Source organism: Sebastes umbrosus, chromosome 15 (assembly GCF_015220745.1).
Source record: "Sebastes umbrosus isolate fSebUmb1 chromosome 15, fSebUmb1.pri, whole genome shotgun sequence".
NCBI classification, from domain to species: domain Eukaryota; kingdom Metazoa; phylum Chordata; class Actinopteri; order Perciformes; family Sebastidae; genus Sebastes; species Sebastes umbrosus.
In genome coordinates this window covers 31,531,304-31,559,165 of record NC_051283.1, presented here as the reverse complement: position 1 = coordinate 31,559,165, position 27,862 = coordinate 31,531,304, and the positions used below count along the sequence as shown (strand labels likewise).

The following is a 27,862-nucleotide window of genomic DNA, read 5'->3' as shown; positions in this document are numbered from 1 at the left end:
GTGAATCATATAGACCCTCACAGTCACCACATCCGATCCACTCTGAACATCTACCGGAGATTTTAGAGCCACGCTTTTATTTTTAATACTTAATTTATTTATCGTCATCATTATAGTGTTTATTTTACTCTATTTTATTTAATCAACATTTTATTGCTGATCATTATTATCTCTTTTATTCTATTTTATTTGATTAAAATTTTATTATTTTTAATACAATCTGCTTATTTTGTGTAGTTTCACAATTTGTATGTATTTGTTTTTAGTGTTATTTTTATTTAATTTATCTTTTTTTTAATCTTAAATACCCATCTTTTATTGCTTTCTTATTCAATACATTTTTATATTGGTTGTTTTGGTGCATTAATCTCTAAATCCATTTTTAACACTATATTTTTTATCAGTCGTCTGTCCAGCACTTTGAATTGCATTTGACTTGTTTGAAAGGTGCTGTATATAAATAAAGTTTGATTGATTGATTGATTGACATGTGAGACAACGCTCTCCACCACCACCATCAAAAAACACCAAATTAGGGAATATACTGTTCATCCCTCCAGTAGAGTTTCATACAATGATGGAACAGGGTATGACGAGGAGCACTGAAGCTATTCTGGAGGCTCTTCATGGTGGAACAACTCTTTATTGTTCAGATGCACTAGAAGCAGACATAGCAGCAGTATTGCAACACTATACCTCTGGTGTTAGTTATGCAAGGCAATGCAACTGTATTTGTACAGTAGTTTTCATAAACAGTACAGGGGAATTCACAGTGCTTAGTCATTGCCAAACACTTGCCTAATTACAACATTAATATTTTGAGCGGTGTTTTTTGGCCACCGGATAAATACAAGTCAAATATTCACTCTCCTTTTAGCGTCTGCATGCTCCAGTGTGCTCCGTCACCACAACCTGTCTCCTCACTCTTTATTACAGTCTCATTTATCCCCGTCTTTCATGTTGTAATATAGTTTTGGCGAGTACTTTTCTTACTAATCTACATAAAATTTTAGTCCTCCATAAAACGTTTTATTAGGATCAGAGTCACACATCTGCTCCTCTATTTCAGAAAGTCCACATTCGTACTATTTATGATATCAATATTACTCAAACAAGGTTTTTTTTTATAAGATACTTCCTGGTGAAGGGAATATTCCTGAGCAGTTCGGGACCTATTTTAATACTAATTCTCAGGTCCATTCTTACTCAACCCGTCAATCTCTGGACCAGAGGTCAGAGGTCAGAGGTCAGAGGTCAGCGACCTTCAGCTCCTCTCCAGAGGCTCCCTGTGGATTTATAAAAATGGAAATGAATAACTGTTCTTTGTTTACATTTTCATTTCTATTTATCATTGTCGTAGGTCTATGGTACGACGGTACGACGGAGTATTAGGGCCACATTGAGGAAAAAAATAAATCTGAAATTTAGAGAATAAAGTCATAATATTATAAAGTAGTAATTTTACGTGTTATTTTCTTTTTTCTCGTAAAGTTATGACTTTATTGTGTAAATCTCAGATGTGTTTTCCCTCAATGTGGTCCTAATACTCCGTGGTACATTGTCTCTTTGGCCCTCACTGCATTAGACTTATATACTATATACTGAGACTATAAACTGTGTTACCTTCATCACAATGATCACATGTTTTGCGGCTCCAGACAGATTTTTTTTTTTTTCTTTTTGCCTAAAATGTCTCTTTTTTATAGTAAAGGTTGCTGAGCCCTGTTCTGTGTTCAAGGAGCAGCAGCTGCAGCATCATTGGAAGCAGTAGTAGTAGTTCTAGTAGAAGTAGATCTAGTGGAATAATCTTGTACAGTAGTGTCCCATGACAGTCGTAACTTTTCAGAGGATACTTCTACTTTAACTCCAAAGTCTTTTGCTTAGAAATGACCATATTAAGACCGTGAATTGAATATTCATAACCTGTTTATAGCTTCAGTCCAAATTTGTGCAATGACCTTAATATGGGTCAAACTGTGATGTGATGTGATATAACCCCCCGCCCCCCTCCTCCACGATGTGTGGAAAATGCTTTTGTGTTGCAACAGGAACAAACATTCTGCATACGCAACAGCTCAGTGGTTTACTTTAGTAAAGGAGACAGGAAACCACAGGTTTCACACAGAGTTTCATCCACCTCTACAAAACTCCACACCTCTCCACCCCCCCCATCCCTCCCTCCTGATCCTCCCTGAGCCTCCAGCAGCCTTGCCCAGACAGGTAGAAAGTTCAACGGGAATCCTGCATTACCTCATCTATCATCTATCCAACCGTTGTTGCGTAACTCTGGTGTTTCCTGTTTTTCCAAAATCCTCACATCACATTACCTCCATGCAGTGCATGTGCTAACTGGTCCCCCCCCCCCCCATGTGACTGAAATCATTTCTAATCCTCTGGAGTGGTTTCTGTTTGAATTTCCTCCTTGGAGAGAGATCAGCAGCTTCACTGCTTCTGTTTGGATCAGATGACTTCCTCATTACAGCAAAACCCAAAGACACATAAAGAATAAAGATGCTCCGTGTGGCCACATGTACGTAGACACACACTTCTGAGCTTCTCTTTCATAGTTTGGTCTAAAAGCCCCTTCATTTAAATGAAAGCAAATCTTAATGCTCTAATGATATTCTAGGTCAGAGGTCAGAGGTCGGCAACCTGCGTCTCTTCAGCTCCTCTCCAGTGGCTCCCTGTGGAGTTTAAAAATGGAAATGAATAACTGTTTTTTGTTTACATTTTCATTTTTATTGATCATTGTTGTAGGTCTATGGTACGACAGTATGACGGAGTATTAGGGCCACATTGAGGAAAAAAAATAAATCTGAGATTTAGTGAATAAAGTCATAATATTATAAAGTAGTAATTTTATGTGTTATTTTTTTTTTTCTCGTAAAGCTATGACTTTATTCTCATAATATTACGACTATTTTTCTCGTAAAGTTACGACTTTTTTTTCTCGTGAAGTTATGACTTTATTCTCATAATATTACGACGTCTTTTCTCGTAATAATCTGATTTTATTGTGTAAATCTCAGATGTGTTTTCCCTCAATGTGGCCCTAATACTCCGTAGTACATTGTCTCTTTGGCCCTCACTGCATTAGACTTATATACTATATACTGAGACTATAAACTGTGTTACCTTCATCACAATGATCACATGATTTGTGACTCCAGACAGATTTTTTTTTTCTTTTTGCCTAAATTGTCTCTTTTGATAGTAAAGGTCGCTGAGCCCTGGTCTGTGTTCAAGGAGCAGCAGCTGCAGCATTATTGGAAGCAGTAGTAGTAGTTTTAGTAGAAGTAGATCTAGTGGAATAATCCTGTACAGTAGTAGACAATGGTGTTCTTTCAACTTTGTGGTTTGTGTTAGTTTCTTTCCTGTTTCAACATGACAACGCTGTGTGCACAAAGCCAGGTCCATAAAGAAATGGATTTTCCAGTTTGGTGTGAAAGAACTTGACTGGCGTGCACAGAGCCGTGCACCCATCTATCAAGTTTCTATAAGAAAGTGTGAATGTGTGTGAAGAATAAGACTCATTTATCAACTCCTACTTACAGCAGAGTGTGGCGGTAACCTTTAAGAGCGACTGTAAGTGATCCCCTGATTAATCACATATATGCTCAGAGCAGGAAGAACCCATCAGAGATGGTAAAGGCTTTATCTCACATCTGCCCCGTTCTATGATGTGTTATTCTGAAAAGACATATGTCATTTAGGTTAAAATACATTTTATTCATGTTTTAATTACCATACAATTATCATGTCAAATTACTAACGATCTGATGAATTTGTAATCGATAGCAATAATAATAATATATATAAATAATTTTCTCAGAAATAGGGTTCTTCACATTAAAAGCAGTCTACAGGCTGATAGAGGAAACCTGCGGAAGGTCTAATTTTTTTAGGTTATAGGTTACAACCTGTTCACACATTGGCAAAAAAAATAAATATTAAAGGACCCATATTGTAAAAAGTGAAATTTTCATGTCTTTTTTATTATAAAGCAGGTTTAAGTTCTATATAAATACTGTGAAAGTATCAAAAACACTCAATCCACTGAGAAATCCACACGTCTCACAATCAGAAACTGTGCCTTTAAAACAAGCTTCCAGGATTTCTGTCCATTTGTGATGTCACAAATACACAATATATAAATCCTTTCACAGATTTAAACATTAACCTTCTAAATGTGTCCCAGAATATTTCCTGTTGCAGCGTATGTGAATGACATCAGCTGACAGGACGTAAACATGGACCCAAGCTGTTGCCTAGCAATGCAATTCCATTGAAATGCGCTAAAACGAAGCGTTTCAGACAGACGGTGAATAGAGGCATATTCAGGCAGACAATATGAGGAAAATAAAGTTGCTTTTTTGAACATTAAAACATGTTAACATGTTCTTGTAAAAACAGAAAATACAAGTATGAACCTGAAAATGAGCGGGATGTGGGACCTTTAAAACATGTTACGTGTAAAAACGTACATACAGTCCCTCTAACGCCACAGGTGGGTTTACATTGGAGTTAGTTGAAAGCCCGGTTCGTCACATACGCCACATGCTAAAGGGTGCCTCCATGCGTTGCTTTCCGACGCCAATGAGCCCTTACCAAACGACGGTATTTGACGAGTTAGGAGTGAGAACGGGTCGATCTGATCCAACTCGCCACCAGCTGGTGATCAGCTGACTGCTCTGGGCTTCTCTCCACACATACGGACACACATCTCATGAAACAATTACAAAGTTGATCATCAAAGTATGGCCAAAGGTGTTCTGGTGTTAAGCACCCTTATGAGCTGCCTTATGTTTGAACATGACGGACAGTCCAATGACTAGCACAGGTCTCCAATAACAAAGCACCACGCAAGAGTATCCAAGGATGGAACTGTGAACGTCTGTTTGGTGAGAAGGCACAGATGACAGTCAGAGCCTCCGACACGCAGCCACACTAAGGTGACCCTTGTGACGTTCGTTTTCCTTTCCATTCACCAGTGGAACGTTTCTGCAGCATGCCAAGCCCTTTGGCCGCCTAGTGGCTGGCAATACACCAAATGATTATGTCCCTTCTTTACTGGCAAACCCACGGTTCAGATCACCAGGCACCTGCTAGTTCCCCGTCCAGGCCCGACTTCAGGACCGGAAATGTTCAGTTGGTCGTTTGGTTCCACTGGTTTCTACTTTTAAAGATGTCTCCCTGCATTTTGCCCCATCCTTTCCTTATTTTCTGATTTAAAAAAAGGAACCACATCAAATGACCAAATAACCAAATAATAATGTCAGTGATGCAATGAAGTAGTAATCATGTGTCATGTGTGTGTGTGAGCAACCACATATTCACCGTGTAACCCCGTATATTTACACATTTCTCTCATCAGCAGAGAGTTTTTGCACCACATGTTTGAGGTGAGGTGGAAGATCTATCAGATATATGAGGATGTCTACTGTATATCATAACGCTCTGAGCATCATGGGCCAATCTACAGAAACCACTGAGTATTCCTCTGCGGCTACGGGGAGACTGTCAAGTCTTTTTTTAGAAGCAGGGAATTCACTTCTTGGGGCGGATTTAGAAACAGAAAATAAAGTGAAGAGCAGGGTGACGTACCGCCACAGGGGGAGTTTTTACTTGTCAATTATTTTCATATCCTATAATGCAAAACGTGGGTGAGAAAGTTGGCTGTAGACCACATGAGGGTGGGGGGGGGAAACATCCTTCCTGTCTTGTTGTTGTCAGGCATACTCCTACTGAAGTCACCCTCACTGGAAAAGCAAGTTTAGTCATTCTCACTGAATGAGATGTCAAATGCCACTTCACGGGAGTATAAAAGTGTTTGTGGTCAAGACTGTAATTTCCCCTTCATTATCTTCATCGATTTCTATCTAACACATTCAGTAGATGTTAAGAACTCTTTGTTCTTCCTGTTTTTATTTATTTATACAGTATATATTCTATCGCTGCCATGACACGATCTCCTCGTAATAATCAAGTAGAAATAGTCCCGTGGTTCTTGTTGATTTTACTACCACTGTTTTAGACAACGTCAGAACACTGTCGGAGGAGTTTAGTACACTTCTACGTGACGTTACGTTGCCCTGGTTGACCTGGTTTGACCTGGATTGTGAAGGCAAGGCAGCTTTATCTGTAGAGCACATTTCAGCAACAGGGCAATTCAAAGTGCTTTACACAAACATTCAAGAACATTGCGACAAAGTGCAAAAGAACATTAAGACATAATTAAAACAGTTATAAAAACGTTAAAGATTAGAAAATAAAAACAAGCTAAAAATAAAAGCTAGAATAGAAGCTAAAATAGAGAATAACACACAAGAGTAAAAGTTATAGTGCAGTATAAGATCATTATCTGGTTTAATAAAAGACAGCAGCAAACAGGAAAGTTTGAAGCTGTGATTTTAAAGAACTCAGAGTTGAAGCGGTCCTGCAGGTTTCTGGGAGCTTGTTCCAGATATTTGGTGCATAAAAACTGAACGCTGCTTCTGCATGTTTAGTTGTGACTCTGGGGACACTAAGCAGACCTGATCCAGATGACCTGAGAGGTCTGGATGGTTCAGAACACAGCAGAAGATCAGACATGTATTTTGGCCCTGAACCATTTAGTGCTTTGTAAACCAGCAGCAGTGTTTTGAAATCAGTTCTCTGAGAGACAGGGAGCCGGTGTAGAGACCTCAGAACTGGTGAAAGGACCCAGTTACTGCTTGAAAAGACAACATCAGTGACCATTTAAGAGGTTTGTGGTCTGTCAGCAGCTATTTCTACAGGAAATGTGCAACATCCAGGCTAGTTTAGTTTAACGCTGCAACACTATCATCTACATGATAGCTTGTTAGCTTGCAGATTCTAGCATCTCACCGGCATCTGGCAGCTAACTTTAATTATCTTGTTAACCACTTTGCACTGCAGCTAATCCATCTAGCAGAATATGAGCAGCAGCCACATGAGAACTGTTTAAAGCAGCTGATCGTGACCTGATTAGGATCACAGCTACACCGCTACTGCTGACGTTTTACCGTGGTCACATTTAGCTGTTTCCGCAAATGATGAGTCCGTTATATTCAACTATTTAATTCACATATTTGAGCAGAAACTAACTGCTGGTAGTATATACAGTAGGTCTTTCTGTTGAGCCCAAAATCCCTCTAGTCTTTTTGTCATAGTTGACCTTAAAGGGACTGTTTGTGAGAATCCTAAATGTGTTGTTAACAGCTTCACCTGTGTCCGTTGAGTCAACTAAAGTCAGTGTCCTGTTGCTGGCGCTTGTGCTCGCTCTACATAGACATGAAGAAGCATCACTCAACACAGTGAGGAGACACACGTCAGCTAAAAGCACAATATCACTCTATATTTCAGCTGCTTGGCAGTAATGTTAGCTGACCAGACGGAGGTCTCTCCATGAATCAATGCTGATTCCAGTGTTGGCTTTTCCTGCCTCAGCCTCCCGACCGCGGCCGGAGGGAACGGGGGAGACGCCGGAGTTTTGGTCGTAGACGATAACGTTTCTCTCTGCGGAGCCCCGTCACTTCACAAGACACGGGAAACCTCTGTTGGTCTGGAGGAGCTGCAGCAGTTATTTCTGCACAAACGTCCACTGAACATTCACTAGATATTCTCAGAGCTAAACTAACTCTTCTGCAGTGTGGAGTGAGCAGCATGCACGTGAGAGGTGGAGAGAGAGAGAGAGAAGGAGCGTGGTGTGTGAGTGAAGGCAGGCAGAGGAGCAGAGGAGCAGAGGAGCAGAGACTCCGGTCCTGGAGACCAAAGCTACGGTCTCCTCCGCGTCCTCCGACCGCGGCCAACACTGTTTAACAGCTTCACTAGATACAACCAAGAGGTTTTGGTGCTTCACTGGAGTTTGTGTTAGAGTCTGAGTCTGAACAGCGGAGTCACACGCGAGCGACCATGAGACACCGACCAGCAATGATCTATACCTGGAACAAGTTACAAACAGGAACTTTAACTGTTTACAATCTGTCTGATTAAGATCTATTTTGAAATACACAGGCTCATCTTATCTGGTACTGTAACTCATCAGTGATCTCATTCAGCATCTTAAAGTGATTCACCACCCAAAATATATATATTGTGTATGAAAGAGTCCTCTTCTGTAGATATGAAACGAGGCTGAAGTGCATGAAAAGTCTGATCCTTCACTATGGAGTCACATATTTGATATGAGATTTATAATATGACCAAAAGGCCTCCCTTCATTTCACAACTGCTGCTATGTAGCTCAACCTTTACCTCACACACTGTTACATATGTGTTATGATTAAGTCAACTCCTCTCCTACATTCTCTCTACTGAAGAAGGTTTGCTTTTTAAGGCTTGTTGTGGGATAGAAAAAAAGGCTTTTCTGTGAAATATGGTGTCAGATAGGCCCGGGGCCAGGCAGCTGCAGAACACCCTCATGGTGCCGATCCAGATCTGGGATTTCTGCCAAGAGATTATCTTTCGTTATCTATTCGAAACAAAAAGAGATAGACTTGATTCCATGTCTCCAGGAGGGGGTATCTGCAGGGACAAGAAGTGGATCCAACTTCCCACAGAGTGATGGTGTAGGAGGGATGTCTCTTTGTATATATAATATTTACATGTTCCTCTTACGTTATATGAAAGATCAATGGCTGATGCAAAGTGCGTCCTCTTTAGCAGCAAACGTAGGAGGAAGTTCCTCTTTCGGGGCTGCTGCGGTAGAACTGCAGGTGAAGACCCAGATATTTTACACATCTGCTCTCAATCTCAACCTGAACTTTTTCATCTCTTCACTTCTCTCGAAGTGAGATTCACCACAAACACAAATCAAACAAGTATCGATGTTCGTTGATCTGAGTCCATCTCTGACTAACTCACCCACACACACTGCTGCCCTCCTAATAGACACCAAACATCACAACTCATTCTTACTCATCTGGGTCCGCACTGAGTTATGTTACTGTGTGATGTTGTCATAGGCACCGTGTTAACCTGAATGACTGTGGAGTTATTTTAGTTTCAGGTAATTAGACAGGTCAAGTCACATATTACATCTAAAGCTTAAAATCAAACTGAATGTACCTTTAGGTATATATAAGTATTTTTTATCAATAGATTTATCATGAAAACATGTCTCCTTTTACATTGTGCCGTATTTCTGTTCTCCACAATGACCTTGATGCCAGTCATCCATCCATCCATCCATCCATCCATCCATCCATCCATCCATCCATCCATTATCCTCCTCCTTTTCTCATAAAGTTATGACTTTATTCTCGTAATATTACGACTTTTTTTCTCGTAAAGTTATGACGTTATTTTCGTAATATTACGACTTTTTTTCTCGTAAAGTTATGACGTTATTTTCGTAATATTACGACTTTTTTTCTCTTAAAGTTATGACGTTATTCTTGTAATATTACGACTTTTTTTCTCGTAAAGTTATGACGTTATTCTCGTAATATTACGACTTTTTTTCTCGTAAAGTTATGACGTTATTTTCGTAATATTACGACTTTTTTTCTCTTAAAGTTATGACGTTATTCTCGTAATATTACGACTTTTTTTCTCGTAAAGTTATGACGTTATTCTCGTAATATTACGACTTTTTTTCTCGTAAAGTTATGACTTTATTCTTGTTATATTACACCTTTTTTTTCTTGTAATCTCAGATGTTTTTTCCCTCAACGTGGCCCTAATACTCCGTCGTACATTTGCACTTTGGCCCTCATGGCATTAGAATGTTTACGTTTAAAACCGTGAAATGGTCTAAATATTGTATATTTGTGACATCACAAATTGACAGAAATCCTAATGGCATTTTTCAAACGCACAATTTCTGAATACGGGCTGTGTGTGTGTTTCTCCGTATATTGAGCGTTTGGATAGTTTAACAGTATTTATAAAGCACTTAAACCTGCTTTATGATATAAAAGACATAAAAATCTCACTTTTTAACAATATGGGATCTTTAAAAGAAATTTGTTGGGCACACTGGTGGTGCAATCAGCAGTGTACAAAGTAAATAATACAGGTGAACTAATGCAGCCTTGAGGTGCTCCAACATCAGTATGTAATGCTACGTTCACACTACGACAAACTGACGCCCGACACTCGTCACTGCCTGTCCCTCCAATGTCGCGGTGAAGCAATCGTTTTTGCTTCACCCTGTTTCTATCCATCCTGTGTCTATTTTAAACAAAAGGGAAGTGACACAATGAACTGTAGATATTAACAATGACACATCCGTCACAGTTCTTTTATATATTCTGCTACTGATAGTGTGACTAATTTTTGGTGGCAATGCCGTCAAACACGGCAGATGAATAACTGAATGATGTGTCTGATACCCCGCACTTTAACACGGTTCCCATATAATTGACCCACATAGAGATGACCAGCTCACCACAACATACGTAAACACTCAACATTAGATGACGTTAAAATGTGCATTTCTAGTTTAAAATGGTTGTTAATATGTGTTTTCCTGTAGTTTCTGTAAGTGCATTTTGCAGGTGACTGGCAGAAAGTGAGTGTATGACTTATGTCAGCGTGTCAGTACGTGTGCATCCTCGTGTGTGTGTGAGTATCTGTATAAACTCATAGGTGTGTGTGTGAGATGTAAAAGGGGTTTCTACAGGTGTCTGTATCTGTTAATGGGATAACACAGTCATATAGATGCTGTGTGTGTGTAGGAGTGTGTGGTGTGTAAGATCCTCCCCAGCCTCTGGACCTCTCTTCCTCATCAAATCTCCACTCACTTACAATGAGTTTCCACTCCGATCACTCACTGGAGTTTCCCTGGAGGTAACTTTTAAAAAGAGCCGCCGGCTGAGAGATGTCATTCAAAGAAAGCAGAGCGGCAGCAGAGGAAGAAACAAAGGAAGCTCTCAATAAGGCATCTAATAACTCAACTTGATTTGAAGTAACAGAAGGAACTCATTCAGAAAGATGGAAGGTGAATGCAAGGTGCTGCTGGAGGTCGACACAGACACCAGGAAACAGAGAACGCCAGTGACACCCGGCTCAAAGATGACTACGGCCCTGCTCGTGTTCACACTCTGCCTCGCTAGTGCTGCTGCTGCTGTCCTCGTCCTCAACAGGACCAACAAGGTGGGGGTCTTAGATTAGCACAGATGTCTCTTCTCACAGTGAGTCTCACCTGAACCCAGCCGTTCTAACAGTCTGTCCTTCTCTTCTTGAAACAGGGCTCGGGACAAGATGAAGTCAATTCCGGTGAGAACTTTTTCTTTTACAGTTTTTTCTTTAGCCGTTGTCAAATCAACAGAACAGTTTGAACATTGTTGGTGTACCCCATTTTTAATAAATCTCTGTCCTCTCTTCTCTCCAGATCTTCGCCACACGTTGAGGCAAATCTCAGGCGGAAAAGCGGCCATTCATTTAGAAGGTAAAACAAAGCAATCGATTCAGTATCAAAGAACACCCCGAGGGCTGTTCGGTATATAATAAGCACAATGTGAGATGTGAGGATGTGTTAATTGATTTAATTAATTTAGACTTTCTGTGTAGAATCTTAAAGGAGACATATCATGCTCATTTTCAGGTTCATACTTGTATTTTGTGTTTCTACTAGAACATGTTTACATGCTTTAATGTTTAAAAAATAAATACAGGTATATTCAAACAGACAGTACGAGGAAAATAATGTGTTTTTTTTAACATTAAAGCATGAAAACATGTTCTAGTAGAAACACAAAATACAAACATGAACCTGAAAATGAGCTGATATGGGACCTTTAAGGAAGTTCTTGGGGTTCTTGAGGACATTTATGGGCTTCTTGAAAAAGTTTAAAGGCTCATTGATGAAGTTCTTGAGGATAGTCCATGGCTTCTTGAGCATCTTCATGGAGTTCCTGTAGAAATTCTATGAATTGTTTAGAAAGTTTTAGGGCCCATTAGACAAAAAATGAGAAATGGTTTAATTTCACTGTAATGCAATTAATCAGAAATGACTCTTATTTATTTATTTATTCCTGAGCCACACCAAAGACATTATAATGGATAGTAACATTCCTTTGATTCCTCCCTGTCCTCGTTGTTTGCCTTGCTAATCTTATTTTCTTACTCTTCAACAGGAGAACACAACCCTGCCAGGAAGACCTCAGTGGAATGGAGGGATGAGGTGGACCAGTCCCACTCTAAAGGAGATCTGAAACTCATCAACAACGAAATTGTGATTCCTCGCAATGGCCTCTACTTTGTTTACAGCCAAGCGTCTTTCCGGGTCAACTGCAGCAGCGGCGATGCTGAAGACGCTGCGTCACAACCCTTGGTCCACGTGAGCCACACCGTGAAGCGCTGGTCCAGCTCGTTTGCGATCAACGACGACATTGAGTCCTACAAGACCATCCTGCACTCCATCCGCACCGCCTGCCAAATGAAAGCCAGCAGCGATGTGGATGAGGCGGGGGGCTGGTACTCCACCGTGTACATGGGAGCTGTGTTCAACCTGGATGGAGGGGACAAACTCCGGACCGTGATGGAAGAGAAGATGCTGCTGAGCCTGGAGGACGATGAGGGGAAGACGTTCTTTGGTGTGTTTGCCTTGTGAGGACAGGTGGCTGGAGGGCAGCAGGTGAAGATATGAGCGGACATGTAGAAGAAGAGCCGTCATGGTGGCTTCACTGTCAGGCCCGTAGCCCGCCGCCTCACCTGAACTCACTCACACTGTTGAATGTGTGAAGGGTTACGCTGCACTAAGCAGTCAATGCAAATCTCAGTGTAGATTTTACACCCAAACTTTAAGCAAGTCATTTAAAGTTTGCAAGTAAACCAAGCTATGTTAACTGTAGCAATGTTTCACCATAGATATCTCTATGGGTCTGTAATGTTATGTACTATGTACTCGCCTTAGTGTCAGTACCTTTTGCTGTACTGCAAGGCTAAAGCTGTTATTTGTGCAAATGTACTACAACTGCTGCATATTTATTGTGTCACTAAAAGCTGACAGAATTAATTATTTATTTAACGTAACATTATTATATTTATTTTATTTATGTATTTATTTAATTATGTGTGTGTATTTATTCACAACAATATTTGTGCTGGATTTTAAACATAATTTATTATTATATTATTATTATTTATTGAAACAGATCAATCAGTTTGATCAGCTGTTTGTCAATGTCATCTATCTGCAATCGATCTGCAAATAATGCCATGGTGCCTGTGGTGCTGTAAAAATGTTTGAATAAAAAATAATTCTTGAAAAGAAATGTATGTGTGCGAGGGCTGTGTTCACAGAAACAACCGTGACTGTAGACGGTTGGAAGAAAGCATCAACTGATGCAGCTGGTGGGGAGGAAGTTGCAGCTCTATGGTTAACTTGTAAACCACAATGTTTTATATCCTCTTACTGTGCACCGAGGAAGAAGCTGTGACATGTTTCCTTAAAACACATCAAAAAATAAATGATGTTCACTCAAGTTAACTCCAGTGGTGTCATGCCAGGCAGATAGTTATCTGCAGAAGTTTTGAGGTATTCATCTCTATCACCACTTCAATACAATGGAAGTGAATGGAATGTCATTTGTGCTATTGGGAGTAAAATAACGTTAGTGAAAGTTACGCTGTACAATAACGTTAGTGAAAATTACATGGTAAATTATGAATGAATGAATGAATGAATGAATGAAAGACTTTATTTCGAACATAAAATAAATAAAAACAGATACAAAATAATAACAAACAAAACAAGAGTTATAGTTTCCGAAAAGGAGTAGGTAGAAGAAAAACTTATATTTCCCTACCCCTTTCTCAGTTCTCCTCTATTAACTCATATATCATAGAATGATAATATAATATAATATAAAAACTATCCCAGATTTATTTACATCCCAAGTTGAATATATGAACAGCATCCCAAGTTTATTTACAACCCACAAATCCATCTGGAGTTAAAAAGTATATAACCAACCCTTATCACAACTCTTCCTCAACCATATACCTCCCAAAAATATCTTTCTTGCATAGCTTTTTAAATTGATTTATATTTGTGCTCCCCTTCAACCCATCACCTAACCCATTCCACAAATCCACCCCACAGACTGAAATACACATACTCTTCTTTTTTGTACGAACACAATGCTTTTTAAAATGAAATTTTCCTCTTAAATTATAACCCCCTCCCTGTCACAAAACATTTTTGAATATTGCCCGGAAGTGAATTATGTCTTGCTTTAAACATAATTATTGCGGCTTTAAATTTGACCAAATCAATAAATTTCAATGCATGTGACTTTAAAAACAGTGTGTTCGTGTGTTCCCTATATCCCAAATTAACGTTATTAAAAGTTACGTGGTATAATAACGTTAGTGAAAGTTACATGGTATAACTAGAATGGCACTCGGAGAGCGCAGACCTCCCGCCCCCCCCTTCAGCTTGCGCCATCATCCATGTGTATTTGTGTTTATGTTGAGATCAACTGATCAGCTCAACACTTCATTCAAACTGGACAGAAACAAAATAAAACTTGACTAAACCGTCGTCGTCATCGGTCTTAAAGCCTGTGGTGTTAATGCACAGGCTGAATGAATCTCGATCATGATCCAGATCACCACCAAAATCTAATGGATTGCTCACTGTGCCACAAAAATGTAATTCAAATCCATCATGGACTTTTGGAGTAATCCTGCTAACAAACAAACAAACAAACCAAAAAACAAACCAACGCCGGTGAAAACATAACCTCCTTCCTAGGCCTTTGGCCTTGGCAGAGGTAATAACGTTATTGAAAGTTACGTGGTATAACCACACTAGTGAAAGTTAAGCGGTACAATAACGTTAGTGAAAGTTAGGCGGTACAATAACGTCAGTGAAAGTTACGCGGTACAATACCGTTAGTGAAAGTTAGGCGGTACAATAACGTTCGTGAACGTTAGGCGGTACAATAACGTTAGTGAAAGTCAGGCGGTACAATAACGTTAGTGAAAGTTACGCGGTACAATAACGTTAGTGAAAGTCAGGCGGTACAATAACGTTAGTGAAAGTTACGCAGTACAATAACGTTAGTGAAAGTCAGGCGGTACAATAACGTTCGTGAACGTTAGGCGGTACAATAACGTTAGTGAAAGTCAGGCGGTACAATAACGTTCGTGAACGTTAGGCGGTACAATAACGTTAGTGAAAGTCAGGCGGTACAATAACGTCAGTGAAAGTTACGCGGCACAATAACGTCAGTGAAAGTTACGCGGTACAATAACGTCAGTGAAGTTACACGGTACAATAACGTCAGTGAAGTTACGCGGTATAACAACGTCAGTGAAGTTACACGGTACAATAATGTCAGTGAAAGTAGCGCGGTACAATAACGTCAGTGAAAGTTTCGCGGTACAATAACGTCAGTGAAGTTACGTGGTATAACAACGTCAGTGAAAGTTACGCGGTACAATAACGTCAGTGAAAGTTACGCGGTACAATAACGTCAGTGAAAGTTACGCGGTACAATAACGTCAGTGAAGTTACGTGGTATAACGAAGTCAGTGAAAGTTACGCGGTATAACAACGTCAGTGAAAGTTACGCGGTATAACAACATCAGTGAAAGTTACGTGGTATAACAACGTCAGTGAAAGTTACGCGGTATAACAACGTCAGTGAAGTTACGCGGTATAACAACGTCAGTGAAAGTTACGTGGTATAACAACGTCAGTGAAAGTTACGCGGTATAACGTCAGTGAAAGTTACACGGTATAACAATGTCAGTGAAAGTTACGCGGTATAACGTCAGTGAAAGTTACACGGTATAACAACGTCAGTGAAGTTACGCGGTATAACAACGTCAGTGAAAGTTACGCGGTATAACGTCAGTGACAGTTACGCGGTATAACAACGTCAGTGAAAGTTACGCGGTATAACAATGTCAGTGAATTTACGCGGTATAACAACGTCAGTGACAGTTACGCGGTATAACAACGTCAGTGACAGTTACGCGGTATAACAACTTTAGTGAAAGTTACGGGGTATAACAACTTTTGTGAAAGTTACGCGGTATAACAACGTCAGTGAAAGTTACGTAGTATAACAACACTAGTGAAAATTACGTGGTATAATAACGAGTATTAAAAGAGAGAAAGTCCACTACAGTCAATCAAACAAAGTACTCTCTCCAGGAGACTGCTGTTTGTGTCCCGTGTGATACTAAAAGTCAACATTCACTTATTTTTAATTTACAAAAGTGATCATTTTAAGCCGAACCATCATGTTTTACTAAATCTAATCAAGTGGTTTTGTTGCCCAAACCTGATGAGATAGTGCTATGGTGCTTTTTGCTTCGTTTACAATGTTAACCACGTGCTTAAAACTGTTTAAAACTGCGACCATATTCCTGGAGAAAATAAACTGCCCTCGAAACGTAATTGAGGATGCAGTTTAGTTGTATGAGAATGTACATTTTAGGAAACAGGGTTAAAAAGTTTAGACTTTTAGTTTTGATGCATTGCCAGAATTTCATTTCAATTTCAAATAAGGTGAATCTGGTCATTGTCATTGTCTAAAATGAAGTCATGGTGGAATTGCCTTAATGGAATACCATTAACAGGACCTGCCTTTGCTGGCTCTGTACTCCATTAAGAGTTACCCTCTCATGATGTAGAGAGAAAGTTTCCAGTGGAGTACTAGTTCCTCAACAGTGGAAGGGAGGAGGGGAAGTCCCTGGCAACCCGGAAATCCCCCTGCTTCCTCCTCCATCAGCCTACTGAGCAACACCAGAAACCAGCACCGGAAAGTACTTCTCTTAGTGTGGCTTTACACTAGGCTTTCCCTTCACTTTTACAACACACTTCATATTCAAATCCTTTTCTTTTTTTATCAAAAACTTAAAAAAAGGTGCTACTATTGATAAGACTCTGAAAGGCAGATGTGAACCACAATAGGCCATGCACCACAGTTTAATCCTACACGCCTTCATCATCATCATCATCATCATCATCAGAGGGAATGTTACAGGCACCTGACATGTAGATTTATCTTCTCTCTTCACTCTTGTTCAGATTTGTTGAACCTTGTTTTTAGCTGCATTTTTATTTCCGTCGTACAATGAGAGCAAAAATAACCAGAGTCAGATTCCTGGTAACCTCTCTCTGTGTAGGTCTACTCATACCTGGACATCTGATCCAACAAGACAAACAGAAACAGCATAGCATAGCATAACATAGAATATCATAGCCTGGCACAGCGGCCACATATTCATACACACAGCTGGCAGCAACATCAGCATAAAATCCAACTTGTACACCGAACATAAACTATATAAACCCAATAAACACTAATAATGAAACAGGCCATTATAGTCCATAACTGTAAATGATCTTACTGTTGATGGTTCCAGCAGGAGACGACGGGGCTTCTTGGTGTTGAACACTGAAATGACTTCATAGTCCCTTTCAGAGGTGAGCGGGGTCAAAGAGTTCAGTCTGATATGATGCCCTGATGCCAGAGTCTCTCACTAGTAGGCCTTGTTCTGGGTACAGTAGGGTGAGTCTTTCACCAGTAGGTATTGTTCTGGGTCCAGTAGGGTGAGTCTTTCACCAGTAGGTCTTGTTATGGGTCCAGTAGGGTGAGTCTTTCACCAGTAGGTCTTGTTATGGGTACAGTAGGGTGAGTCTTCCACCAGTAGGCCTTGTTCCGGGTCCAGTAGGGTGATGAGGGGCCTGTTACGCCCCCGTCTAGGGAGGTAAGAGCGCAAAATAAAAGTATAAAGGACGTTCCCTCCCCGGTCCCCAAACTACAGCCGCAGGACTAAATTTTAAGTTTAGTAAAAAAGATTTATTACTAAAAATCAAGTTAACAAACAATAAAATGAAACAATATATTCCAGGGTAAACAAAGGCCAAATTATCTGACTAACCCTGAACTAAATAAACAAGCAAACACAATGACAGTTCCTAAACGTGGCTCCCTACTGTAGAATACAGCAGATAAACAGGAGAATGGATGACAGTTCACCCTGACCACTGAAGTCTATCTTTAGGAACAAAGAAAACCTACAACAAGGTACACAGTTAGGAAGCCAACGAGGGCACTAAGGCTACTGATTCACCTGTAGATCACAGCTTTAACACAAAGGACAGAACAAGGCTGCTGTCAGACTACCTGAGCATTTTAAACTGCAGAGATGATTGATGGACCAATCAGCAGCCGACAGTCCCACACCTCCAGCCAATCAGAGAGAGAGCACCTAGATGGGAAACAAAGATCCTCACCAGACAAAGACACTCACTCTCACACTAAACACAAACACGAAACCCAGATTGTTGCCGGGGTCAAACAAATTCTGTCAGACGCAACCTCTATTTTATCACTACATTAATTTATAGAAAACATACTGCGCACTTATTTATCAGCAAAACAGAGAATCCCCCAGCATGCACTGCAGGTCTAAAAAGCAGGGAGGGTAGCCTACTGTACATAGTACTGTACTGTACTTTGTTATTGTCATCTATAGTGGTTGTTTGCATAAAAACACACAATTCAAACGATTATGAATATTTAAATATTTGCTTTGATTAAAAACATCTTGGCCAGCTGCTTAGAGCTAGTGTTAGGAAGTTAAACAGGTCATAATTCTCTCTCTAATATCTATTTTATATTGATGTTAAAACATCTCCTTCTAACTACTGGATCTATTCAAGTTTCTCATCAAAAACTACATTTTACCAGATTACATTTGAACACATCGTGATAACGTTGTAATTTACCTACACGGAATGGTCGTTTTTCCTGAGCCGACTGTGAACGCCTCATAATAATAACTCAATGGCACCCCCGTTAACGTTGGTATCTCCGGTATTCATCCAGTCAGGACTGAGCTGCTAACGGCTGCTAACAGCTAACGTTACTAACTCTCCTCCTGCTGATTTCAACACAGGTTTGTTGTTCTCAGTGTCTCTTTATCAGGTAGAAACAGGATGCATCCCCTCAGGTTTAGTAGCTCCATGCTGCTGAGAGCTTTATTATCTCTTCACCGTGTCTCCGGTCACAAACTAACTGAAACATGATACAGCGTGCGTCTGCGTCATTGTGCAGTGTAACTGTGGGAAAGCATCAATAAGAGGAATCGATAGTCAGAGATTCCTCCGCGTACCACGAGAGAGAGCAAGCGTACCACTAGTGGTACGTGGACCAGAGTTTGAGAACCACTGGCTTAACTTCTTCCAATGAAAGGTGGCTTGTAGCTTCATCAGCTAGAGTTCGTGGAAACCATGAAAGCCTGTGTCAACCATCATGTAGATGTTGAGATATTTCACTGGATAAGTGAAAACCTTTACCTGTTGGTTGGATGGGAATCAGAGGATCACCAGAGTCAGTGGGAGTGTAGGGACATGAACGTCTGCACCACCTTCATGGCAATCTATCCAACAGTTGTTGAGTTATTTCAGTCTGGACCGACGTGGTAGACTGACGTGGTTAAAACGCTGTCTACATTGCACGCTGACAATAGTTTGGGAAAAACAACACGTTTTATTTCCATTCTTGCATTTCAAATAATCTCAGATATTACAGCATATAGAAATATATTTTGAATACTGTACCACATGAAATACAGCTGGTATATGCAAAGTCAGATGGGATCATTATTTACATCATTATTTACAGTCAGTGTGCATATCGTCATGTGTATTAACATCACTTACGTCTTCACTGCTTTACACACTCAAACAGTTAAAATACACCGTTACAGACAAACATAGATATTTACACATGATCGCTGCTGGAGCACTGCACGATGTTCTCGTGGTTTATACATCTGTGCCACACACTGTAGTTATTAGTCAATTCAAACGTGCTTACGACAACCCAACAACTAATACAACGAGCTGCGCTACCACACAGAGAGGACATGAGACTGAAGTGGAAGTCAAGACAAACTCTGCCTCAGGTGGACATCACACAATATATTAGTCATGAGAGTTTAAGACAGAGAAAAAGGTGCTTTTGAGCACACAAAGAAACAATATTAAAATCAAAGTTGGAGCCTCAGTCTAAATCCGAGTCTCGGATCCGAGTACACTTGTCCCCAAAGTCTAGTTTGTTTGATTGGTGTGAACGCTCCGTACCGTACTCTGGCACGGTTCGTCGATCCGTACTCGAGTCAACTTGAAAAGGTGGTCTGGTGTACGGTTCATGTGGACTCAGGTACGGTTCCATCAGGTGTGAAAGCCGACCGTACCAAAACACGGGAGTGGACTGCTGGGTAACGTGAGTAACGTTAGCAGTTAGAGAGTAGTTGTGAAAGGTCAGACTTTTTTCAACGCCGCCGGTCTGCTCTGAAATCTGTATACATATAAGACTGTTTCATATCTGTGTCTGTATCTGCTCGCAGCATGCGGTGATCTCATCCTCTGAATTGTACAGCCGTGGATGATAAAGCAGGAAGGCCGGCGAGAGGTTCCTTAAAATATAGACAATAATAGGCGATGGGGTTGAGTGATGTTTATTTTATTTAACTAGTTTATTGGTCTACCGCTGAAGAACGAGAGCCGATCAGCTGCTCAGCGGGCAGGGAGAGAGACATATCTTCACATCGAACTCTGTGAAATCAGAGTTTATTTCAACCAAACCAGAGTTGGTGATTGTTGGAAAGACTAACGACGACGTGTTGGTGAGTTTTATTTTGTTTCTGTCACGTTTGAATGACGTGTTTTACGACTCCACCACTAGAACAGCTGATCTCAACATAAACAAATACACGTGGATGATGACACGAGTATACTCGGGTACGGAACAACTTTACTAATGTGAAAGCTGAGCGGAGAGGGGGGGGGAGCAATCGTACTCGGGCACAGTACAAATCAATCGTACCTAATATGAAAACACACTAAGAAACCAAAAGCCCCATGCTGTTGTGTCTGTTATTCTCACGCAGTTATTATTAGATATACAGAAGTCAAGCATGTGTGCTAATTTCACTTTCTGGCATGAAAACCTTTTTATTGAAACTCTGTCTGGGACACTGTCTTTTCTTTCCAACGAAATTCCCACAGAAAGATGTATTTGGAAGTGAGACCAAAAAGCAGAAGAGTGGCACAAAAAGAAGTGACATGCTGCAGCGCTGCACCGCATACCGGGGAATATCTGATGCCTTCAAAAATAACCAGAAACTCTGTGGTTGTTTATAGCTGTGGTTGAAACGTGTGAGCTGTTGTTGAAACAAACGGAACTTGTAAAAGAAGGCAATATGATGTTATAACTGTAACTAACCCCTTTAAGTTCTACTGAATTTACGATTCAAATTTAAATTCTATAAGATTGGCAATCTTACTTCCAAGTGGGTCAGCATGACCTGTGGAGCACCACAAGAACCAACAAGTCCCCCTTCTAATAAATCTAAACATGCTCCTATATTGCTAAATGTATACGCTGATGATACTCAAATCTACATCTCTTTTTCACTGGCTGACTGTGGTCCCCTTGACTCACGTTGTCAGTACATTAAACAAATTAATGAGACATTAAATGCACATTCTGCTCAAAATCATGCAAATTTCAAAACCTTACTCACTTATTCATTTAGGCATGAAAATAATTGAGCTCCTGGAGAACAACTTCAAAAAGATTAAACACTACATAACAGTAAAATCTGACTGCATTAGCTTTGCGCTCCCTAGAAAGTTGGAAAAATTGAGCCCCTCGCTCCGGTTTCACCTACATGTATGAAATTTGGCAGACATGTGGAGACGAACAAAAACGCCTCTTGGAGGTATGCCCAAAACTCAACAGGAAGTCAGCCATTTTTTATTTAATGTGCGATATTCGCCCATTTTTGGCATTTTATAGGCCGTGTACTTTAACGAACTCTTCCTACAGATTTAATCAGAACATCTTGAAATTTGGTCAGGACCATCTGAAGACCTTAAAGAATGAAAAGTTATTCAAATGGTGAGTTTTCACTGAACGACCTGACCATGGCGTGGCGGCCATTTTGAGCCATTCGCCATTAAACAGGAAGTTGTTGTAACTCCACTGTAAATAGTCCAATCTGCTCCAAATTTCTCAGGCATGATAAGGGTCCAGTCCTGAGGACATTTACATGTCCATATTGAGTCGCACTCATAGCGCCCCCTACTGGCAACAGGAAATGACATGTTTTCTATTTTAATGTACTCCTCCTAGCAGGTTGACCGGATCCCCCCTTTCATAACTCGTGAACCGATTGTCGTAGAGTCTTGTGGCAGGCGTCATTGCACTCATAACAGTCCCGGTTTTATTGTGCCTGGCCACGTCAATCTCCGTCCCGCCAGTACCCCGACTCGTGGGAAGGTGCGAGGGCCCGTTCATCGCTGCTTGCAGCTTTAATTCTTATAATTGAAATGAGAAGTTCTTAATATTTCTTGTCCACAAAAACTTGTCCACCCCAACACGGCTGTAGCCAAACATTAAACACATAAAGGTGTTTGAATTGATGCTTTTAGCCTCATGTGATGCTCCTTCAGCTCTTGGTGTGTGGCAGTCACAACACTTGATACAGTAAATACCTGACAGATAACAGCAGCGTCCTCAGCTTACTTTTCTTTTCAGCCCCGGATCATCCACAGTGATATGAGGGGTTTAGAATGAACACACACGACTATGTACAATGACTCAGCAGTCTCTTTGAACAGAGACCAATAAAAATGTAAAAAACACCATCAAACATTTAACAAAGAGAAACTAAAATGACAAAAACGTATTATGTTTTGGATACAACCAGTTACTTTGTCACAAGACTGACGTCATCATGAAGTCTGTCCTTTTGTCCAGCCTCTTAATACAGTACATAGCACTATCTAACACATTAGGAGGCAGTATTTTAAGGTACAGATGATAAATGCTTTGCTATGACATCTTGGGTCGAAGCCCCCCCCCCCCCCCCCACCCCCGTTAGCTACCGTTGCTACATCCGTCTTTCCATTTAACATTAGCAGATTTACCATCAAGCTAGCTGACTCGTTTTAAATGTTTAAATGGCTCTTGAAGGTTAAATACATGATATCATGCTAAGAGACTGATGTTAAAGCTACACAAACACGCAGTATATTTAATTCTTTGTGACGTAGGTCGTCCACCAATCGGAAGGTCGACGGTCCACATGTCGAAGTGTCCTTGGCTCCTTGTATGTATGTAGCCATCATGTGATTATTAAAGACCCTTTTTATTTTAAAACCAGTCAGTTGGAGAGTTTTCAACCAACTAGTGGAAATAAATCATCAAAATAAACTAAATCTACCAGCGACCGCTGTGATTTCAAGCTGTTATTGTCTTCCTTAATCTAAAGGGGAGGACTTTTTGTTTCAGAAACTAACACAGATTGCAATGGTAAATCTGCCACCGCTGTAAGATGCATGATGTGTTACCATGGAAAGCCTGACAGGTTAGCAACAATAGCTCAGGGGCCAGAGCGGAGCGAACAGTCAATTCTGACTGCGATCTTCTCTCAAACTCTAGATGGCACATGAGAAATCACTGGCAGGTTAGATGCAAAATTGTATGATTAACAAGATGTATGTCTTTTTTTCTCTGAGAGAAAGACAAATATTATATTGATCAGCTCAAAAGCTGGTCATCCTCTGTCCTCTGCTGATTGGTGGAATGAGTTTTGGAGTCAGCCCCTCCAACAGGCTGCTGATGGTACATCCTTTCCTCCATCTGTGTGCAGCTATGGATGTTATTACCGTCCTCATCCCTCCAGTGTTCACCACCACCTCACTTGTAAAGCAGCTGCAGCCGGCTGGTGTGGCAGTTATTCCGGCTGATCTTGCTGTCCGGCTGGTAGAGGCTGGACGAGTTGCCGAAGGGCGGGGGGACGGGGTGGAGGTCGGAGATGGGGACCGGGTACCCCGGAGGAGGGGCCAGGGCCCTGGTGTTGCTCTGGGGGATGGCGGGCGACGAGGAGCTGTGGTTCTGATTGGTGACGGAGGATGCTCTTCTCCTCGATCGCAAGGCCTGTCGCTCAGACAGCTGGTTCCTCAGCTCAGACACACGCTCTTCTTTCTGAGGAGACAAACGGTAACAACGCGTCAACAATCTCCTCTGGTGACAAGTCATCTGTTCCTAAAGACGGCTCTATGGTTGGCTTATACTGTCATTTATTTGGTAGTTGAATTGTGAGGGAAGACTAAAAAATGAGGATGAGCATAGTCTCGGGCTTTTCTCAAACTGATTCCCTAAACATGGCTTAAAGGGTCGGTCTACCCACGTTACAAAAACAGTTCCTCACATCCATCTAGTGCAGGGGTCAGCAACCTTTACTATCAAAAGAGACATTTTAGGCAAAACATGTGATCATTGTGATGAAGGTAACACAATTTATAGTCTAAGTATATATTATATAAGTCTAATGCAGTGAGGGCCAAAGAGACAATGTACTACGGAGTATTAGGGCCACATTGAGGGAAAAAACATCTGAGATTTACACAATAAAGTCAGAATATTACGAGAAAAAAAGTCGTCATATTACGAGAAGAAAATCGTAATATTACGAGAAAAAAAGTCACAATATTACGAGAATAAAGTCATAACTTTTTGAGAAAAAAAGAAAATAACACGTAAAATTACTACTTTATAATATTATGACTTTATTCATTTTACGTCAGAGCAAAGTTGCGATCAAGTCAGACATAAATCTAACCAGCATGCATTGGTTGTGATTCTGCGCCGGCCTGGCTCATCTCCAAACAGCCTGAGGATTAGAAACTTATTTGTGTTGAGTCATAGACAAACGTTTCCCTCCAAGCGTAACTGAGAATACAGTTGGGAAGATCATTTTTAGGCGACAGGGCTGTTATCTTCATTTTATGCTATCTTCTTGACAAAGACCTTTACCTACTAAATATGAAGGAATAGAAATAAGAGAGAAAGGACGTGTCTGACCTCCTGGATGATCTTCTGTAGCTCCTTGTTCTCTCTCTCCAGCTGTCTGGACTTCTCCTCGTCATTATTGTTGGTGGACGAGCCGGTCTTCACGGCCTCCTGGGCGTCTGACTGCCACTCCCCCCGTGTGATCAGGCGCCGCATCTACAAATCATACACACGTTGTTCTCACTATGCATCATGAAGGTTCAGCAGGCACTGAGGGAGTTCATCAGGGCTCCTGTAGAGCTTTAATAATGATATATATAAATGTGCTTCATTTAGTTGAACATAGTTTTGTGAACTGAATATATGTAAACATTATGGTTATTTGGTGTTCTTAAGAATTACTTTTCGAATGGCAATTTTCATATTCTGACATTTCATTCCATATTCTCAGGATTCGTTCCATATTCTCAGGATTTCATACCCGTTTTCCTGCTAAACTGCATACGGGACAGGCTGATACATCTTCTGGTAAACAAATGTCCATGTGTTTTTAGTTTGTGTATCAAATATATGTCTGTTTGTGTGTTTGTTAGACTCATCCACCTCCCTACCCGCCCACCATAAGTGATCTGTCTCACTTTATATATTACGTAACTAGCTCTTAAGTTAGACTTCCGTCACAACACATGACAACCGTCACTTCAACCGTCACTTCAACCGTCACTTCAACCGTCACTTCATAACACTGCACCTTCATGCAGTCATAGTCACGCCTCGGCCAGCTGTTGTTCATGGTTTGGGCTTGGCTCCTTAAGTATGCTGATTTGTGAGATGAGAAGATGGTTATCAATCTGTGTGTGTGTGTGATAAGTACAGGGCTGGAGTTGGGACATGGTTAGCCTAGTATAGCACAAACACTGGAAGCAGAGGAAGACTAGCCTGGCCTCATGTTGAAAGCATAGCAGGCTGTTGAAGACTTGAGCAGCTATTGATGCTGAGACACGGCAGGGCCGATCTACAGGTCATCATGTCATACAGTATATTAAACCAACCCAGATGACATAGATCCCTGATGAAAGGCAATACATTATGTCTGACACTTTAACTGCTGCTGTAATGTGATGAGAGGAGAACTGCTTTTACCTTGGGAATGAACAGAACCACCAGGGTGATGTAGACCGAGAAGACGATGGCCATGGAGGCGAAGGCGAAGGATGCGTCCTGCTGAGAGGACAGGATCATGGTGACTGGAGCTGTTATCATACACAGCACCTGAGGAGGAAAACAAGTGGACAGAAACAGCAGTTTTAGTTGTGTTATTATAGAAAAAGACACAGCGTGCTTGTCAGGTCTCCGTGATCTTGCAAGTCAAAAAGGCGCAGCAGGTTGTGTCGCCGCTAGAGACCAAAATAAGTCGATCTTTATACTTAAAAGAAATGAATAATTTAAGGTTCCCCCCGTCTGATTGTCTGACCACTGGGGTTTCTTGACTTGTTGGACATCATGTTACCGTATTCCCAGACCTCAGCAATTATTAGAAATATACAAACGACCTCCTGATTCTTATAAAGGCTAAGCTGCATAATGTTGCCATCTAGTGTTTCTTCTTGTGTATGCATTCATATAAAATACTTTTCATTCTCATCCCAACTCGTCACATACTGTACCACCGCGTTGTCACTTTAGGATTAGGCTACAAAACCACTACAGCTAGGTTAAGGAAAGAACTACTCGTTGATGTTCCCGGGGTCCGCGGCTCTGCTGCCGACCCCGGGCTCACCACTGTTTGTTTGTTTTGGATTTTTTAGTTGTTTTATTACCTATTCTGAGCAGTTCCTCTGTCTGATATGGATTATAGCTGCGTTATTGCACCGTGCACCGATGAATATCGCACCATCATGGATACTATTTTGCCTCATGGAGTTTGCGCCTGCGAATGATTGCTGGATGGGCAGACACAAACGCCCTCACCTACACGCATGAGCACCTGATGTCACTACTCCCAACCGGTGTCCTCCTCTATAAACCTGCTGACTCTTATGAAACCCGGCGGTCTTAGAAATGTCCGGAGAGGCGAAAGGAAGAGAGGAAAAAGCGGGAATCAAGAGGAGGTGTGAGACATCGACTCTGGAATAACCCCGTCAAACATGCGCTCGGTAAACAATAAACTGGATGAACTTATGATAGAAGATTAACTGTATTGTATCGTGAATGGTCGGGCTTAAAACTACTGCGTTCGTACGGTGAAAATGACACTGAATGTTGTGAACACGGGAAGTGAACAGTGGTCTCCTGGATGGAAGCCTTGTGTTTGTTGGACCCATCCGCCTCCCCTCCCTCCTGCCCTGTGTCTCTCTTCGCTCTTTAAACTACGTCACCACAGTCACTTTCTCTGAGTGTTTACCGTTGCAGCTAATGAGCTTAATGGAACGCCCGGTGCCTTTCATACTGGCGCTGAAGGGAGACTTGTGCGGCAGTACTGAGCACCGACGGCCGTGACGAAGCCTCGGTATTTAACGCCCTGGGAATGAGAACGTCTTGCATTGGCATACAACTTCTTTATATTCTAGTTTTTGTTATTATTAGGTTATATTTACTTGAATATGTTTTATCCCGAATGCATAAATCAAACATATCTCATTTTACTATAGTGTTGCTCCTCCAACAGAACGGCTACTGACAGAAAACAGAGAGAGAGAGAGAGAGAGAGAGAGAGAGAGAGAGAGAGAGAGAGAGGTGGAAGGAAGAGAAGAGGATGAGACAACATCAAATGAAACATGAGAGAGGTGGAGGTGAGGCTGGAAATCAATACATATTGATCAAAAGTCAGCCATCTCAGTGCAAAAGCTGAAAAATCTCATCTCCAGACCGGCAAATGGAAACAGCGGGTGGACAGCAGCAGCAGCGATGTTTTCTCTGCTCTGTCATTACTCACACACAGCGACGCACAAACACAGTCCTGCCCTCCGCCCACACATCACGCCAATTCATCCACACACATTTCTGCTGCTCATCCGGGTCCAGCTGGCGGTGGAGGTCGGCTAAGAGGGTTCTGTTTCAATGCAACGAGGGCCTGATTG

The 27,862-nt window shown here is 41.1% G+C and overlaps 2 protein-coding genes across 3 annotated transcripts in view; one reads left to right on the top strand and one right to left on the bottom strand.

Moving 5' to 3' along the window:
• Window positions 1-10,664: 10,664 nt before the first annotated feature.
• On the top strand, window positions 10,665-13,219 carry tnfa (tumor necrosis factor a (TNF superfamily, member 2)). The gene is made up of 4 exons (XM_037794761.1): window positions 10,665-11,100; window positions 11,196-11,223; window positions 11,339-11,395; window positions 12,084-13,219. Exons 1-4 carry the CDS (start codon window positions 10,939-10,941, stop codon window positions 12,557-12,559), a joined length of 723 nt encoding a protein of 240 aa, XP_037650689.1. The 5' UTR covers window positions 10,665-10,938; the 3' UTR covers window positions 12,560-13,219.
• An 8,691-nt stretch (window positions 13,220-21,910) lies between these two features.
• The window catches only part of gabbr1b (gamma-aminobutyric acid (GABA) B receptor, 1b), a 77,757-nt gene continuing 71,805 nt past the window's right edge, over window positions 21,911-27,862 (bottom strand). For both annotated transcript variants that reach the window (XM_037794594.1, XM_037794595.1), the window contains exons 22-24: window positions 25,926-26,054; window positions 24,855-24,998; window positions 21,911-23,975 (exon numbers count right to left, since the gene is read on the bottom strand). In XM_037794594.1, the coding sequence (XP_037650522.1) occupies window positions 23,688-23,975; window positions 24,855-24,998; window positions 25,926-26,054 (561 nt within the window). In that variant the 3' untranslated portion in view covers window positions 21,911-23,687. The remainder of the gene's footprint in view (window positions 23,976-24,854; window positions 24,999-25,925; window positions 26,055-27,862) is intronic.

Excerpts from the sequence above, each read along its gene's own strand:
- tnfa (XM_037794761.1), top strand. The coding sequence starts at position 10,939 with ATGGAAGGTGAATGCAAGGTGCTGCTGGAGGTCGACACAGACACCAGG. Across the intron at positions 11,224-11,338 it reads ACAAGATGAAGTCAATTCCG|ATCTTCGCCACACGTTGAGG; the intron begins GTGAGAACTTTT and ends TCTTCTCTCCAG. Across the intron at positions 11,396-12,083 it reads AGCGGCCATTCATTTAGAAG|GAGAACACAACCCTGCCAGG; the intron begins GTAAAACAAAGC and ends ACTCTTCAACAG.